The sequence below is a fragment of the Marmota monax genome, unplaced genomic scaffold (genome assembly GCF_021218885.2).
Source record: "Marmota monax isolate L192 unplaced genomic scaffold, Marmota_monax_Labrador192_F-V1.1 WCK01_AAM20220418_F8-fsc00051, whole genome shotgun sequence".
In the NCBI taxonomy this organism is placed as follows: Eukaryota; Metazoa; Chordata; class Mammalia; order Rodentia; family Sciuridae; genus Marmota; species Marmota monax.
In genome coordinates, this window is record NW_026695202.1 from 11,269,798 (window position 1) to 11,284,434 (window position 14,637).

General features: G+C 62.4%; 1 protein-coding gene across 2 annotated transcripts in view; it reads left to right on the forward strand.

Moving 5' to 3' along the window:
- Cacna1i (calcium voltage-gated channel subunit alpha1 I) overlaps nt 1–14,637 on the forward strand; it is a 93,315-nt gene that overhangs the window by 52,653 nt on the left and 26,025 nt on the right. For both annotated transcript variants that reach the window (XM_046429702.2, XM_058574259.1), the window contains 7 exons: nt 1,054–1,369; nt 2,646–2,738; nt 5,101–5,413; nt 7,384–7,811; nt 13,350–13,501; nt 14,051–14,236; nt 14,495–14,612. In XM_046429702.2, coding sequence (XP_046285658.1) covers nt 1,054–1,369; nt 2,646–2,738; nt 5,101–5,413; nt 7,384–7,811; nt 13,350–13,501; nt 14,051–14,236; nt 14,495–14,612 — 1,606 coding nt within the window. The remainder of the gene's footprint in view (nt 1–1,053; nt 1,370–2,645; nt 2,739–5,100; nt 5,414–7,383; nt 7,812–13,349; nt 13,502–14,050; nt 14,237–14,494; nt 14,613–14,637) is intronic.

The window sequence follows — 14,637 nt, forward strand, 5'->3', positions numbered from 1 at the left end:
CCATGGGCAGAGTCTCTCTGTTCAAGAGTGACATCCAGTTCACCGGCATTCTTTAGCCTTGCCCTGTGTCCTAGCCCAAGGTCCCGAAGCCCATTCTCCCTGGCTGGCTTTTAGAAGCTGCCCTTTAAATCTTCCGTCTCCAGTGGCTTTGTGTCCGCTGGGTGGCGGGGGGACATCAAGATGTGCTGATGCTCTTAATGGGCCTTCGGTTGTCCTAGGACCGATCACTGAAAGGTCCAGCTGTCCCCAGCGATGCCTTATTAGAGTCGGTGACAGGATGCAGTGGGTGGGGTGTCACCTGTTGACTGTTGCCAAATGGCCCCGCCAGGGTCGTGTGGTCTGCACACCTCTGACAGTGCACACACGTGTGTGCTCACACTTGCAGCATCCTCGGCCCTGACGGGCCGTGCGGTGGGTGCGGTGATTTCGACGTGGTTCTTCTTGGCTCTGCGGCTCTCTGGTCCCGTCAGGACTCACAGTGAGGAGGTGGAGTTCATTGCCGTCTTAGGACGGTTTCCCTCCATCGTCCTGCCAACCCCGCCTGGGTGTGCTCCCACTGGGTGACCCTGAGCTGCCTGGCAGGTCCACGGAGAAGAGCAGGCCAGGACCCCATGGGCTTGGGGGGACCTAGGCCTTAGCCCCATGGGCTCTGTGTCATCTCTGGTCCCCGGATCCAGAGCAGAGGAGGGGCTGGTGCAGGGGCACACAGGTGAACTACCCTTGTCTGCTGGGCTGGTGAATTCAGCATGCGCTTATTGAGCACCTACTATGTGCTGACCCAACAGCCTAGGGGCCCAGGGCCTGGAGGCCTCCCTGGGGAGCTGGACTTAGCTGTCCCAGCAGCCCTAACGGAGGTCTGGGCTAGGCATGGTGAGGTCCCAGGGAGTCGGGGACAGTTCCCCAGGGGAGGGGACGCTCTCAGGGGATTACAGTGGGACTGAGGGAGGTGGGAAAGGAACTCAGGCCAGCCTGCCCCCGCGTGGCCTTCCCTTTCCGGTCCTCCTGGCAGTGACCCCTCCCTTCCCTTCTTTGACCCGCCCTCACCCTGGGCAGACAAGGGGACGTGGCCCTGCCCCCCTACTACCAGCCAGAGGAAGACGACGAGATGCCCTTCATCTGCTCCCTGTCGGGGGACAATGGCATCATGGGCTGCCACGAGATCCCCCCGCTCAAGGAGCAGGGTCGCGAGTGCTGCCTGTCCAAGGACGACGTCTACGACTTCGGGGCGGGGCGCCCGGACCTCAACGCCAGCGGGCTCTGCGTCAACTGGAACCGCTACTACAACGTGTGCCGCACGGGCAGCGCCAACCCCCACAAGGGCGCCATCAACTTCGACAACATCGGTTACGCCTGGATCGTCATCTTCCAGGTGAGGTCCTCAGGCCCGGGGCCACCGGAGCCGCTCCACCCAGCAGGTGTTTGCCACCCGGTCTCCCTGGAACCTGCCCGGCCTGCGGGCACCACAGGTGCCATTGTGCCCGTCTTACAGGCAGACAGACTGATAAATGGCCAGATGGGGACTGGCCCGGCCGCCTGCAGAGTCTGTGCCGTGTGCAGTCCCAGGTTCCGGAGGCAGAGGTGCCGGCTGGGAGGTCCCCACAGAGGACAGGCAGGACACACGTGCGGTCCTTGGAGGACTGGCCAAGGCACGCGGTGTCCCCTGGGGTGCGAGGGAGGAAGGACATTCCTGGTGGGGTGACAGCAGAGATCAGCTTGTACCGTGTCAGTGGAAGCCATGTCCCATCTTGTGACCCAGTGCACACACCTGCCCTCCCAAAGCCACGGTAGCCTGCCTGGGTGGCACGGTTGGCCCTGCGCTGACCCCGTACCTGTCCTCTGCAGAGGGTTTGTTTGTGGAATGGGGCTGAAGGACCTTGGATAGCTGCTCAACCTCTCTGTGCCTCGGTTTCCTTATCTTTATAATGGGTATGACCCCAGGCCCCTCATGCTGGGTACTGGGAATAGGCCAGGTGACGGGCAGGAGGCAGCCCATGCTCCGTGGGTGCTCAGTCAAGACTCAGCTCCCCTGTCCCCAGGAGGGATGTGGCTGGCGCGGGCAGAGCCGGGAAGCCTGTAGCCATGAGGAGCAGGAGCACAGCACTGGGAATTCAGAGCTGCAGGCCGTGTCTTGGGGCCGTGTCTGGGCTTTGCCAGGGACAGACACACCTCTGAGCTGGTCTTTCTTGAGGCTGCCCCTCTCCCTCTCTGGGAAGACATCGGGTGGGGCAGGGGAGACAGTCCCACCAGCCTCGTCCAGTGCACACATTTGGGATCCAGTGAGCCTCACCCGAGCCGTGCCCGGGGGCCTCTGCCATCCCCGTGTACGAAGAAGCAGCTGAGGCCCCGGGTGGGCCAGTAGCCCAGTGATGAGGTAGAGCTGGGACCTCTGGGCTCCTGTTTCCCAGCCCGCCTGCCCTGGCACGGTAGCCAGAAAATGGGGTGAGGTCTAGAGTGAGCGGGACCAGGATTGAAGTCCCGGCTCTAGTACTGCCTGGCTGTTTGACGTTGGGCAAGTGTCCTCACCTCTCTGAACCACCGTTTCCTGGTCTGTATCGCGTGGATGGAGAGGCTGCCCTACAAGGGCGGCGTGTCTGCGACCTGGTGCACATCAGGCTCTCCCCTCTCGCCCTCGGTGCCGGCTGCAGGTGATCACCCTGGAAGGCTGGGTGGAGATCATGTACTACGTGATGGATGCCCACTCCTTCTACAACTTCATCTACTTTATTCTGCTGATCATAGTAAGTGTCGGGAGCCGGGGCTGCTGGGCTGGCTCAGGACCCACGGACCAGGGGAAGGGGACTGGAGGAGGGGGGAGGCAGCAGGAGGGGCTATTTTTAAATGCGGCTGACTGGGGTGATTGACAGGCGCATCAGGGGCGGCTGCTGGAAGCGTCTGTCACTTCTGAGGGCCTTTGTTTCTCACTCCTGGGCGTTGGATCCACCCGTTGCACCTGCTTGGCTTCTCTGCCATGTGTCTCTGGGAACACATCCTTCTCATGACCTTAGCTGTAGGTGTGGCCCCAGGATGGTGCTTTTCAAGGGCCCCGGCTTGTCCCTGTTTTCCTGGGACAGGAAGACACAATCTCTGAAACCAAAGTGTGGGGCCACTAGCAGAGCAAGGTTTGGAAAGAGGCGCGTGACCCTGGTGACCTGGTGGGGAGGTCCCTCTGCCTCTCAGGCAGCTCTGCCCCCTGGGCTGACCAGGAGACGAGGCTCTGTCGGCCCTCGCGGGCTGGCCTTTCTGCTTCCTGTCCCCACAGTGTCCCCAGAGCAGGCTCGTCCACCTTGTCATGCCTGACTGCAGCTTCAACCACAGCGCAGTCACCCCAAAATGTCAAGGTGATTTCACTCCCGGGAGGTGCTGCTCACTCCCCACCACTGTGGGGTTGGTCCTCTGGCCTCTTGGTGGTGGGAGGGGGCATGCTTGGCCCGCTGGGGCACCCCCATCCTGAGCTGGGGGTCAGGGCGCTGGCAAGTGACCCGAGATGCCCCTGCTCCTGGCTTAGCTGCAGTGCTCTCCTGGGGAGGCCGGGGCCTTGGACCCAGGAGACCAGCCACACAAGAGAAAGGGACCCGGCCTGGTCAGCTCTGCTGTCCACTCACCAGAACAATCAGGAAGGCCCACCCCACACCAGGCCGGAGCCCAGTGCTGGGAAGGGAGGGGCGGTTCAGCCAGTCTGGGGGGAGTCTCCTGGCCTATCTCTTAGGTGCCGTGGTGGAGGGAAGCCCCGGGGCCCTCCCCCACCCAGGGGAGGCTGGGGACATGGGAGGGTCCCTGAAGGAGATGCCAGAATTGAGCCTTAAAGGCCTTGGGTGTCGAGCAGGGGAGCGCCTTCTGGATGGGAGCCGTGCGGGAGGAGCGCCATGGAGCTGGGGGTGGTAGAGGAGCCGGAGTTCCCGAGGGGCTGGAGAAGTTGCCCTCTGCTCCTCCGGGGGAGCCAGGGTGGCCCTCGAGCCACTTTATGAAGTCGGCATGTGACAGCACTTAGCTCCTGGGTCTGGGAAGGCAGAGCCCCAAACCTGCAAACCCCGCACACAGCAGGTGCTCAATAAGTGTGCTCTGCTGCTCTTGCTGCTGCTGAGGAGGGGCCCCAGGTGGTCCCGTCCCAGGGTAGAGCAAGCTGGCTGGGGCCGAGTGTTTTGAGGCACGTGGAGGGTGCAGAGGGCAGAGCTGGACAGACACACTGACGTTCACCCTCGTGCCTGGCCATGCAGGGGCACGAGCTTCGATTCTGAATCCCTGGCCTGGGCCACACAGCTGGAGAGGGCTCCTCAGCCCCCACACAGTCCCCGTCATGCTGCAGGTGGGGCAGAGCACAGGCCAGGCGCTGGCCCTTCTGGCCACTGGCAGCTGAGCTCATTCAGAAGTTTGCAAATGTCAGGGGAGGGGCTGCACCCCAGAAGCACAGGACACCTCTTGTGCCCAGGATGGCCCCTGAGGGGCGGGGCCTTGTGCTAGCTGGGCAGCCTCTCCCCAACTGTCCCTTCAGGCACAAAGAAAGCCAAAGTCCAGGCTGGAGAGTAGGACTCAGGGCCCAAGTGGTCCAAGATGGGCCGCAGCCTCCCTCCCTGGCCTCAATGCCAGCGTCGGGGGTGGCCGGGGCCTCGGGCCGGAGCATGGCCTGGCTTGGAGTGGGCCCCGTGGGGCCTGGAGAGCAGCCTGGGCCACGCCTTCGCCTGGAGCAAGGCCTCAGCCGTCTTTTCCTGTCCCCATCTGTGTCTGTGCCTCTGTCTCTCTGGGACCCTCCACCCTCCCCTGCTCCTCTCTGTCCCTGTCTCTTCCCCCAACTCGGTGTCACCCATGCCCCAAATCTTCCTGAGCCTGTGTCACTCTCTCCTGTGTCCCCCTTGTCCTTGCTCTCTGCTGGCCCCCTGCTGTCCTCCCTCTGTGGGTGTCTCTGGTCTGTCCCCGTCCTCCTCCTCTCTCCACTCTGGCTGCTGTCTCCCCGTCTCCATCTCTGTCTCGGGGTCTCCCTGACTCTCTCTCCCTCTCTCTGTCTCTCTCCCTGTGTCTTCCTGCTGGCCCCTTCTCCACCTCCACCTCCCCTCCCCCACCGTCCCCTCTGTCCCTGTCCCTGTCCTCTCCTCCCGTTGGTCACAGGTGGGCTCCTTCTTCATGATCAACCTGTGCCTCGTTGTCATAGCGACCCAGTTCTCGGAGACCAAGCAGCGGGAGCACCGGCTGATGCTGGAGCAGCGGCAGCGCTACCTGTCCTCCAGCACGGTGGCCAGCTACGCCGAGCCCGGCGACTGCTACGAGGAGATCTTCCAGTACGTCTGCCACATCCTGCGCAAGGCCAAGCGTCGCACCCTGGGCCTCTACCAGGCCCTGCAGAGCCGGCGCCAGGCCCTGGGCCCAGGGGCACCTGCCCCTGCCAGGCCCGGGCCCCACGCCAAGGACCCCAGGCACTGCAGTAAGTGGCCCTGACACGAGACGGTGGGTGTGCCGCCACCTGCTGCTGATGGGTCCCACCTCCCCAGCCCGAGAGAGGTGTCCCAAGGCTTGGGGCCGGGTCTTCATTTCAGGGTCAAGCATTTCCCCGGCGGCCAGGAGCTCCAGGCGCACCTGCCCGGGCCTCCCTTGCTCACCCCAGGGCTCAGCCCCAGCCCCGGGGGACTCCCCTGCGCACAGACCTGGGCCCTGCCCCGGGAGCCGCGCTGGGCAGAGGGGAACGTGATCTGACCTCAGTCTTGTAGGTCCCCATCCACCAGCCTCCTGTAGCTGTCCCCAGCTACCATTGTGGCTGAGCTGTGAGTTCTGGCACCTGGCACCAAGGTCTGGCAAGGCAGGGACATGAGCCACCCTGTTCTGCCCCTGCTGGGGCCATGTCTCATGCCAAGTGCTGCCGGGTAGTTTGTGGGAAAGGGGCCCCTCACCTGAATCCTGAGAGCGGACATGGTCCCCAGAAGGCGGCAGGCTGGGAAATAGTACCCTGGTTTTCAGATGGGAAAAATAAAGTCCAAGGAGATGAGGGAGTCACTTCAGTGGCCCTGGGTGTCACCCAGTCACATGGAATGTTAGTTACCCAGGGCTTTGCTAAGTGTCCACCTCCAGCTGCGAACACCCCAGTCCCAGGAGGAGGCCGGCAGGGAGGGGAGGGCCCAGCTCTGTCCCCTTTCCTCCCAGCTGGGTGCTGAGCAGTTGGCAGGCCCTGGAACTGTCACCGGAGCAGCGGGGCAGGAGCGTGCCATGTGCTGTTCCCTGTGTGACCCCGACCATGGGGTGGGGTGGGGTTAGCCGGCCTCGGCTCCTGGTGGCCATGAGGTCAGCACCCAGGCCCCGCCCTGGGAGGCCGGAGGCTGTGGCCCACCACCCTGGGATGCCAGCCGTCCGGGTGTGGCCTTGGAGGAGGCTCCAGGTGGCCCGTGGGCTGGCCCAGCCTGCAGACAGGGGAGCTGGGGTCTGGGCAAGGCTGGCACCCGCCTGCTGGAGGACACGGGGAGGGCATCTACCTTGAGGCCTTCCTGCCGCTGCCGCCCTCCCCCTGAGCTTGCGGCAGGGGAGTCCTTCTAGAGGGGCTGCGGCCGTGCCTGGGCCTGCAGACCTCCCCCCAGGGTGTCCGGGGCCGGAAGGGCTTTGGCCTGCCCTCTGGAGCCGGGGTGGGTGGTGCTGGGCCCCTGGCTCAGAGCCAGGAAGCTGTCCCAGGGCTCTGTCCAGGGCTGGGAAGCACTTGGAGGCAAGTGCGGAGACGAAGGGCAGCTGTCCCGCGTCACAGGCTTCGCTTTCCCTTCATTGCTGCCTTTTTTCCTTACATGAGCAAAACGTGATTGTTCTAGAAAAACAGAGAAAAACTTAATGAAGCGCCCAACCAGCCAGAGGGAGGCCTCTCTGCCACCTCTCCTCAGACCTGGGCCCAGCCACAGGCTGCTCAGGTTCTCCTGGGGCATGAAGGGCATGTGAGCTGTGGCCCCTGCGTCCCTTCCTGCCTGTCCCCACCCAGCCCTGACTCTCCTGTGTCGGGGTGTCCAGGGGCTTGCAGAGTGAGCCTGCCCCGCCCCAGGCTCCGTCCCCTCGCTCCCCGGGAGACACAGGCGGAGAGCTGAGGAACACCTCGGCCACCTAGGTTGTCCCCTCTCCACACAGACTCTTTCATAGTCACACCCAGTCCCCGGGCTCTGTGACCAGGACCTGGGAGGGTCTGTTAAGTGACTGGCCCAGCACCAAGGGCAGAAGTGACCAACAGCAGGGACACCTGCCCCAGTCCCATCGTGTGTCAGTGCAGGGACTCCCGTGGCCTGCTGGTCTGTGCTTCCACCTGGCTCCAGACAGAGCCCAGAGAGGGGGACCGTCACCCCCAGGTGGGACAGGCTTGCTCCAGGCGGCCCCTGTGCCCTGGTGGCCAGGCCTGGGGTCGGCACTGACACTGCCTCGTTTGCTTTGCAGAGCTGTGCCCGAGACACAGCGCCCTGGACCCCACGCCCCACACGCTGGTGCAGCCCATCTCTGCCATGCTGGCCTCCGACCCCACCAGCTGCCCGCACTGCCAGCACCAGGCGGGCCGGCGGTCCTCGGGTCCCGGCAGCACCGACTCGGGCCAGGAGGGCTCGGGCTCCGGTGGCTCCGGTGGCTCCGGTGGCGGCGAGGCTGAAGCTGATGGGGACGGGCCCCGGAGCAGCGAGGACGGGGGCTCCTCGGGCCTAGGCAAAGAGGACGAGGAGGAGCAGGTGGGGGCAGTCCGGCTGTGTGGGGACGTGTGGCGGGAGACGCGGGCCAAGCTGCGGGGCATCGTGGACAGCAAGTACTTCAACCGGGGCATCATGATGGCCATCCTGGTCAACACCGTCAGCATGGGCATCGAGCACCATGAGCAGGCCAGTGTGGGTGCCGGGTGTGGGTGGCAGGTGGGGAGGGCAGAAGGTGCCCAGCGGGGACCCAGGTGGGCCGCCCCGTCTGTGCCTGTCTCCTGCTCCTAGCTGGAGCTGGCTTTGGTTCACCCCCAAAGGAGGGGGATGCTGGTGTCTGCTGCCCCAAGGTGAGTGACACTTCAAAGGACAGGACTGTGCTCTGCACCCATGCCCCTGTCCACAGGCCACCTCTGGGGTGACAGCCCGGACAAGTCCTGGCTCCATTTGGAAAAATACCAATTTTTGGCTATTGCTGTCTGGCAGACCTCTGGGGGACAGGTCCCTTAGCCCGCACCCCAGTCTGGCGAGGGCACCCCCACTTGGCAGCTGAGAATGCTGAGGCCCAGGAAGGGGAGTCACTGACCTGAGGTCCCCCAGCCAGCCAGAGGCCCAGTCTGAGGCCACCTCCTGGGGCAAGATCGAGCCCCCTTGGCCTCCGCACGTCCTTCCTTTTGTAAGACCTGAGCCCCGTGCCCGTGCGGGGGGCCGCACGCCGTCACCAGCTCCCTGAGCACAGGCTCCATTCAATTTACTTAAATGCGGCCCCTGGGGCTGCCTTGAGCTGCTGGTTGCCAGTCTTTCCAGCTTAATTAAAACGGTCTCCAGGGAGGGCCGCGCAGCTGGAGTGACAGGCAGCGCCTCCCCTGTCCAGCCCGGCCTCCCTGGCCCAGAGGCCGGGGTGGGGGCAGTGCTCCTGGGGAAGGCCCCACCGGGGCAGCTGCCCGCGAGGGTGGGGCCGAGTGTCTGCACCCCTCTGCACCATCCCTGGGCCACATCCCTGCCAGTGGGAGAGGCCCACGAGTTCATCCTCGGAATTTGGCGAACAGTTCATCCTTGGAACTGGCCAGGGAGGAAGCGGTGACACCCCGGGAACAGGCAGATCACACAAGGCAGGGCTGTTTGTTGGAGGTGGGCTTGGTGTGCCTGTGCCCTCCTAGGTGACACCACGGCTCCCTCTGCCCCCGAGCCCCAGCCTTGGGCTCAGTCAGGGTCCCTGACCAGTCTCCTCAGGGTCTTCTTGTCTGACCTGCCCCCACCCCACCCCTGCTCCTTCTGCCACATCCTGCTGAGCAAGGTTCTTAGCCCAACCCTGGCGCTGCCTTGTTCCTCAGACAACAGGTGTCTGAAGCCGTCACCCCTCTGCCCAGGTCAGCAGGTGGGGGAGGCTGTGCTCAGGTGTAGGGTCCACACGGGAAGCAGGCGCCCTGGCTGCATATCCTCTCCGTCAAAGGGAGGCCAGCTACTCAGCCTCTGCCAAGTGCCAACCTCTGAGCCAGCCTGGTGGCCCTGAGTCTTCACAGCTGCCCTCCGAGTTGGGGTCCTGCCCCCCCGCCCCGCACACTTGGAATGCGGTGCTCAGAAAGGCTAAGTCCCTTAGGCAGGGCTTGGGTTCCAACCCTGGCTCTGCAGGGTGGCCCTGGGTGAGCCACAGCACCCCACAGCTGGAGCCTCCATCTTGGTGGCGCATGGGCCCCATAACGTGGGTAGCTACATTACGAAGCCTGGTGCACAGAGGTGCTTGAGTCCCACAGGCTGGGAGTCTGGCGGGGAGCCCTGCACCGCAGCCCTGGGTGAGCGTGCCACCCGCTGTCTGGAGCCTCAGAAAGTTAATTAGCTAAAGAAAAAGCGAGGAGGAGGAAGCATTTTTAAAACGTTCTTTTTAAAGCCGCTCGGAGTGGCAGCCATTGTTCGGCTGCTCCATGCAGGGCCTGCCCTGGCCACTGGTATTTTTGCTCCTCTCCCTTGGCTCCCAGACAGTGCTTGGCGGGAAATAGTCCGCCCCCAAGTTTATTTTGAGCAGTCCCCGCTGAGGTGGCGCCTGTAGAAAGAGGTGGCCCAGGGCTGAGGAGGGAGGGACGCGGGAGGAGGAGGAGGAGGAAGAGGAGGAGGAGGAGGTGGGGGGGCTACAGGTACATCCCCTGCTCCCACGCTGTCCCCAGGGAAGGGCTTGCTGGTTCAGGTTCTCCTGGCCGTGGAGGCTGCTCCTTGCAGGGACTGGGCTGGAGGGGACAGGGGTCAGCATGTGTCTCAGGAAGTGGGAGGTGGTGCAGTCCCTGGAGAGCCCTGGGAGGCAGGCGGACCTGGCGCATTCTGTGGCTGTGGCTGTGACCGTGGGTAGGAGGGTCAGGCAGTTGGATTCCTTCCCCATCATCTGATGTCACAGTGTCACAACTCTTCCTCGTGTGACGACCCAGTCCTGTGGGGCAGGAAGGGTGCCTCAGACCCACTGAGCAGATGGGAGAGAAGGAAGTGGCCGGCTCCTGTGGCCTGTCGGCCGTGGGCAGAGCTGGGCCTGAGGTGCTGAGGACAGTGGTGGACAGTCACATTGGAGACGGGTCATGGGTCAGGAACTGCTGCTTCCAGGACAGTGTGTCTCAGCTTCCCTCTCTTCTGGAACACCAGGGCCATAATTCTTCCCAAGCTAGGCAAGGCTGCCCCCAGGGTCTGAAGATGGAGAAGAAACAGAGGATTGTGCTGAAAGGGCAGGGAGCAGGGAGCCTCCCTGGGCTTCGGCTGACCCTGGCCAGGGTGCCGCACTCACGGCTCTGAGTCAGCAGCGGCTCAAGTCCTGCTCTGGCCTCCCGCTGCACCTCCTGTGAAGTCACTGCCAACCCAGGTCGAGGGCGACTCTGGGAGGAGGAGGGAGGGTGGCTCAGTGACTGTCAGTCTGGCCCTGTGGGGGCCTGAGAGAGAGGTACCAGCGTGGGCTGCAGACAGGAAAGGGTCCGGGTAGGGGGAATGGAGGTGGATTCTGAGGGATGACTGTGAGTCCAGCCAGGCAGACACAACCACAGGGACCAGGAGCACAGGCATCCCCCGAAGGGCCCTGAGTCCACGAGAAGATGAGCACAAGGTGCAGGGCAGACGGCCCAGGGGCCAGGGTGGCGCTCACCCACAAAGGGCCTCGAAGCCAGCTTTATCTTTGGAGCAGTGGGGAGCCGTGGAAGGCTCGTTGGCCTGGGAGTGACGTGTCCGGGCTGAGCTGGAGCCTGTCAGAGAAGTGGGCAGGTGAAGGCCCCTGGGCTGGGGCGGGGCTAAGGGAGAGGAAGCTTCAAGATCTGACTCCAGGGGCTGGGGATGTGGCTCAAGTGGTAGCGCGCTCGCCTGGCATGCGTGCGGCCCGGGTTCGATCCTCAGCACCACATACAAACAAAGATGTTGTGTCCACCAATACTTGAAAAATAAATATTTAAAAAAAAAAAAAAAAAAAAAAGATCTGACTCCACCACTGCCTGGCCGTGACCCTGGCGGTCACTTCTCCTCTTTGAGCCTCGGGTTTCCTGCCTGTAAAAGGGGGGCAATATAAGGTGGTTCAGTTTAGACAAGAGGATGCACACCTGGCCCTGCGGGAAGCTGCACAGATTGCAGTTGCCGTTATCATCAAGGGGCTGCGCTGGGCTGCAGGGGCTCCTGGGCCAGCTGAGAGACCTCTGCCCACACTTATATCTACCCTGCAGAAGTGACCAGGGGAGGGGCAGCCTGGGGCCACCAAGCCTGGCATCTCAGCAGGAGGTGCTGGCCCCTGCCCCCACCCTGAACCTCTGTCAGCTCTTCCACTGGGTGGGCGGAGCCATCTCCAGTGGCACGTCCACTGTCCGCCTCTCTCCTGAGTCTGCCTCTGTCCATCTCTGTCCATCTCTGCCTCCCTTCCCACACCACCCCCTTGACATCTCCCCGCTGGGTGTCTAGTCATCTGTCTGTCTCCCTCCAGCCTGCCTCTCCCGGATGAGTGTGCTCCACAGTGATGGATGGTCCATTAGACAGATTCACAGGTGTGCGCCGCCCGAGAAACAGCTGCTGCGGGGGCGGAGGGAGGGGAGCGGGTGACCTTTCGGGGAGCCACGCTCCTCGCAGGGATTGCAGAAGCTTGTGTGGCGTGTGTGGCCGGGAACCGTGATCGTGGCCCTGGGCTGTCCGCGTCCTGGCTTTCCGTCTCCAGGTCGTGGCCTGGGTGGGCTGGGAAACGGGCGGCTCACACCGGCATCCCAGCCCTCCCAGAGGGCCGTCTCTGGGCCTCTCTCACCTGTGGGACCGTTTCTGTGAGTCAGACGTGATCACAGATGGACGGGGCCTCTCCTGTTGCTGGGCTGAGAGGAGCCGGCAGTTCTGCCAGATCCCAGGCCTGTGCGGGGGCTGCCAGGCTGCTTTTCTTCTTTCTTTCTTTTCCTTCTCTTTTGAACCCACATGGAATAAAGCCGGGCCTCTGAGGGTCCCTGTTGCCCCGCGGAGGGGTTGGACTGGTGGACGGAGATGGTGGTCCGTGGCTCCCCCTCCCCGCTGCCCTTGCTCTGGGCACCTTCTTTTCTCCCTGTCACGGGCTCTCTTCTCAGCTCTTAGGTCTCTGCCGAGATGTCACTTGCTCCAGAAACCCTCCCGGCCCCACCGACTCTCGTTCCCCCAAACTGCACTCAGCTCCCTGGTTTTCGCGGGAGCTGGTTGGCTTGTGGCGTGTAGGGATTTGCACTTGCGTGTGAGCGTGTCCGCTGCCGTAGCACGAGCCCAGACGTCAGGGGCCCTCAGTACAGAATGCTGTAGGAAGGAACAAGGGGATCGGGTGGTGTGCTGTGATGTGACAGTAGCTTCAAGTCTGACTTGGACTAGTGCCCGGCCTTGCCACGTCCTCGCTGGGTGGCTCTGAGCAAGTCAGTCCACATTGCCCAACCTCAGTTTCTCATTATAAAACAGAAGTGTCAGCTGTCCGGGGAGTCAGTAGTTGGGCTGGGGTTGAGCTCGGCGAGGGGCCCATGATCAGGGCCAAACAACTGGTCCCTCCCTTCTCCAGAATCCAGGCAGTAACCGTCTGGTGCCGTGGTGAGCACAAACCAGACCTTTCACTGGGTCCCAGGGGGACCATGGAGGGGAGAGAGGGACCTGGGCCTGGCATGGCCTTTATCAAGGGGCTTGAAATGAATGAGGTTATGCATTGGGGACTGAACTCAGGGGCCCTCAACCACTGAGCCACATCCCCAGCCCTATTATATATTTTATTTAGAGACTCACTGAGTTGCTTAGGGCCTCACTGCGTTGCTGCGGCTGGCTTTGAACTCGCCATCCTCCACCCCACTCCACCCCACTCCACCCCAGTCTCCCGAGCTGCTGGGATGACAGATGTGCACCACCGCAGCCGGCCTAACCCCTGGTTTACAGACAGGGAAACGAAGGCTCAGAAGTGGGCTGCACAGCCACTTAGCGTCCAACCAAGGGAACCCGTCCCTTGCCCCAAGTCATGGCCGATAGCAGGGTCTCTTTCAATGGTGCCATTTTCTAGTTATCACCTGCTGCTAACAAGCATGAGGCCAAAGATCCAGGGGCAGGAGGAGGTCTGCGGCTGGAGGGGGTCATGGGAAGCTGGTGTCCATTTGGCCAGTTCCTTGACCTCCTTGGGTCTTAGTGTCCTCCTCTGAGAGTGGGTGTATGGGCTGGAAGCCTCCATGATGGTGGTTCTGCATAGGGCTGTGTCTGGCCTGCTGGGGTCACGCATCCCCCACCGCTGTGCCCCCACAGCCTGAGGAGCTGACCAACATCTTGGAGATCTGCAACGTGGTCTTCACCAGCATGTTCGCCCTGGAGATGATCCTGAAGCTGGCCGCCTTCGGGCTCTTTGATTACCTGCGGAACCCCTACAACATCTTCGACAGCATCATCGTCATCATCAGGTACCCCTCCCCCACCTCCTGCTCTGCAGCAGGGCAGGGGACAGTGCGCGGATCCAGCCAGTGCACAGGTGATGAAGGAAGCCAACCACTCGGAGGCCGTCATCCAAATATATATATTTTTTTAAATTCTTGATTTAGCAATATATATGCTTCTGGATTAATGCATTAAATAACAAGACGTAGCGGCAGGCCCGTGACTACCGTCACTCTAAAGGAGGGATGCACGTAACAAACAAATATTCCACCCACTGTCATGTAACATAAAGATATCTGTTATTTTGATTGCCCAAGAAGTCCTCGGGACTGCTAATTCTCTGTGATTTGCCATTTATATTTGTAATCAGAGGAAGCATTAAACCTCCAGAGAGGACAGCGACGTTTATGGAGTTTTTAGATTTTGGCCATGACTTCCTGGTGGGGGGTCCCTGGAGCCGCAGCCAGCACGTTACTTTTGGGTGAATGAATTAGTGGATGAGTGGAAGCTCTCTGTCTCTTTGTCCTCCCGGCCTGGCCTCCCTCTGGCCCTGCGCCCCTGCTGGCTGGCCACAGCATCTGGGAGATCGTGGGGCAGGCAGACGGCGGGCTGTCAGTGCTGCGCACCTTCCGGCTGCTGCGGGTGCTGAAGCTGGTGCGCTTTATGCCCGCGCTGCGGCGGCAGCTCGTGGTGCTCATGAAGACCATGGACAACGTGGCCACCTTCTGCATGCTGCTCATGCTCTTCATCTTCATCTTCAGGTGAGCCCTGCCCACCCGGGGACCCCACTACAGGGCCAGCCAGGGCTGTGGGCAGGAGCATGGGGCAGTACATTCCTGTGGCCCTGGGCAGGTTCTTCCCAGGGAGCCTCCGTGTTCTCCTCTGGAAAATGGGACCAACACTGTCACCCGCCCCCACCTCCCCACCTTACTGTGTTGCCTGAGACCAAAGCAGGTGGGAAGGCAGAGCGTGGTGGATGGGAACCCTCGAGCCGCTCCCTCCCTCCCTTCCTCCCCCAGCATCCTCGGGATGCACATCTTTGGCTGCAAATTCAGCCTCCGCACGGATACGGGAGACACGGTTCCTGACAGGAAGAACTTTGACTCCCTGCTCTGGGCCATTGTCACAGTGTTCCAGGTGGGTGCATTTCAGGGGAGGGGAT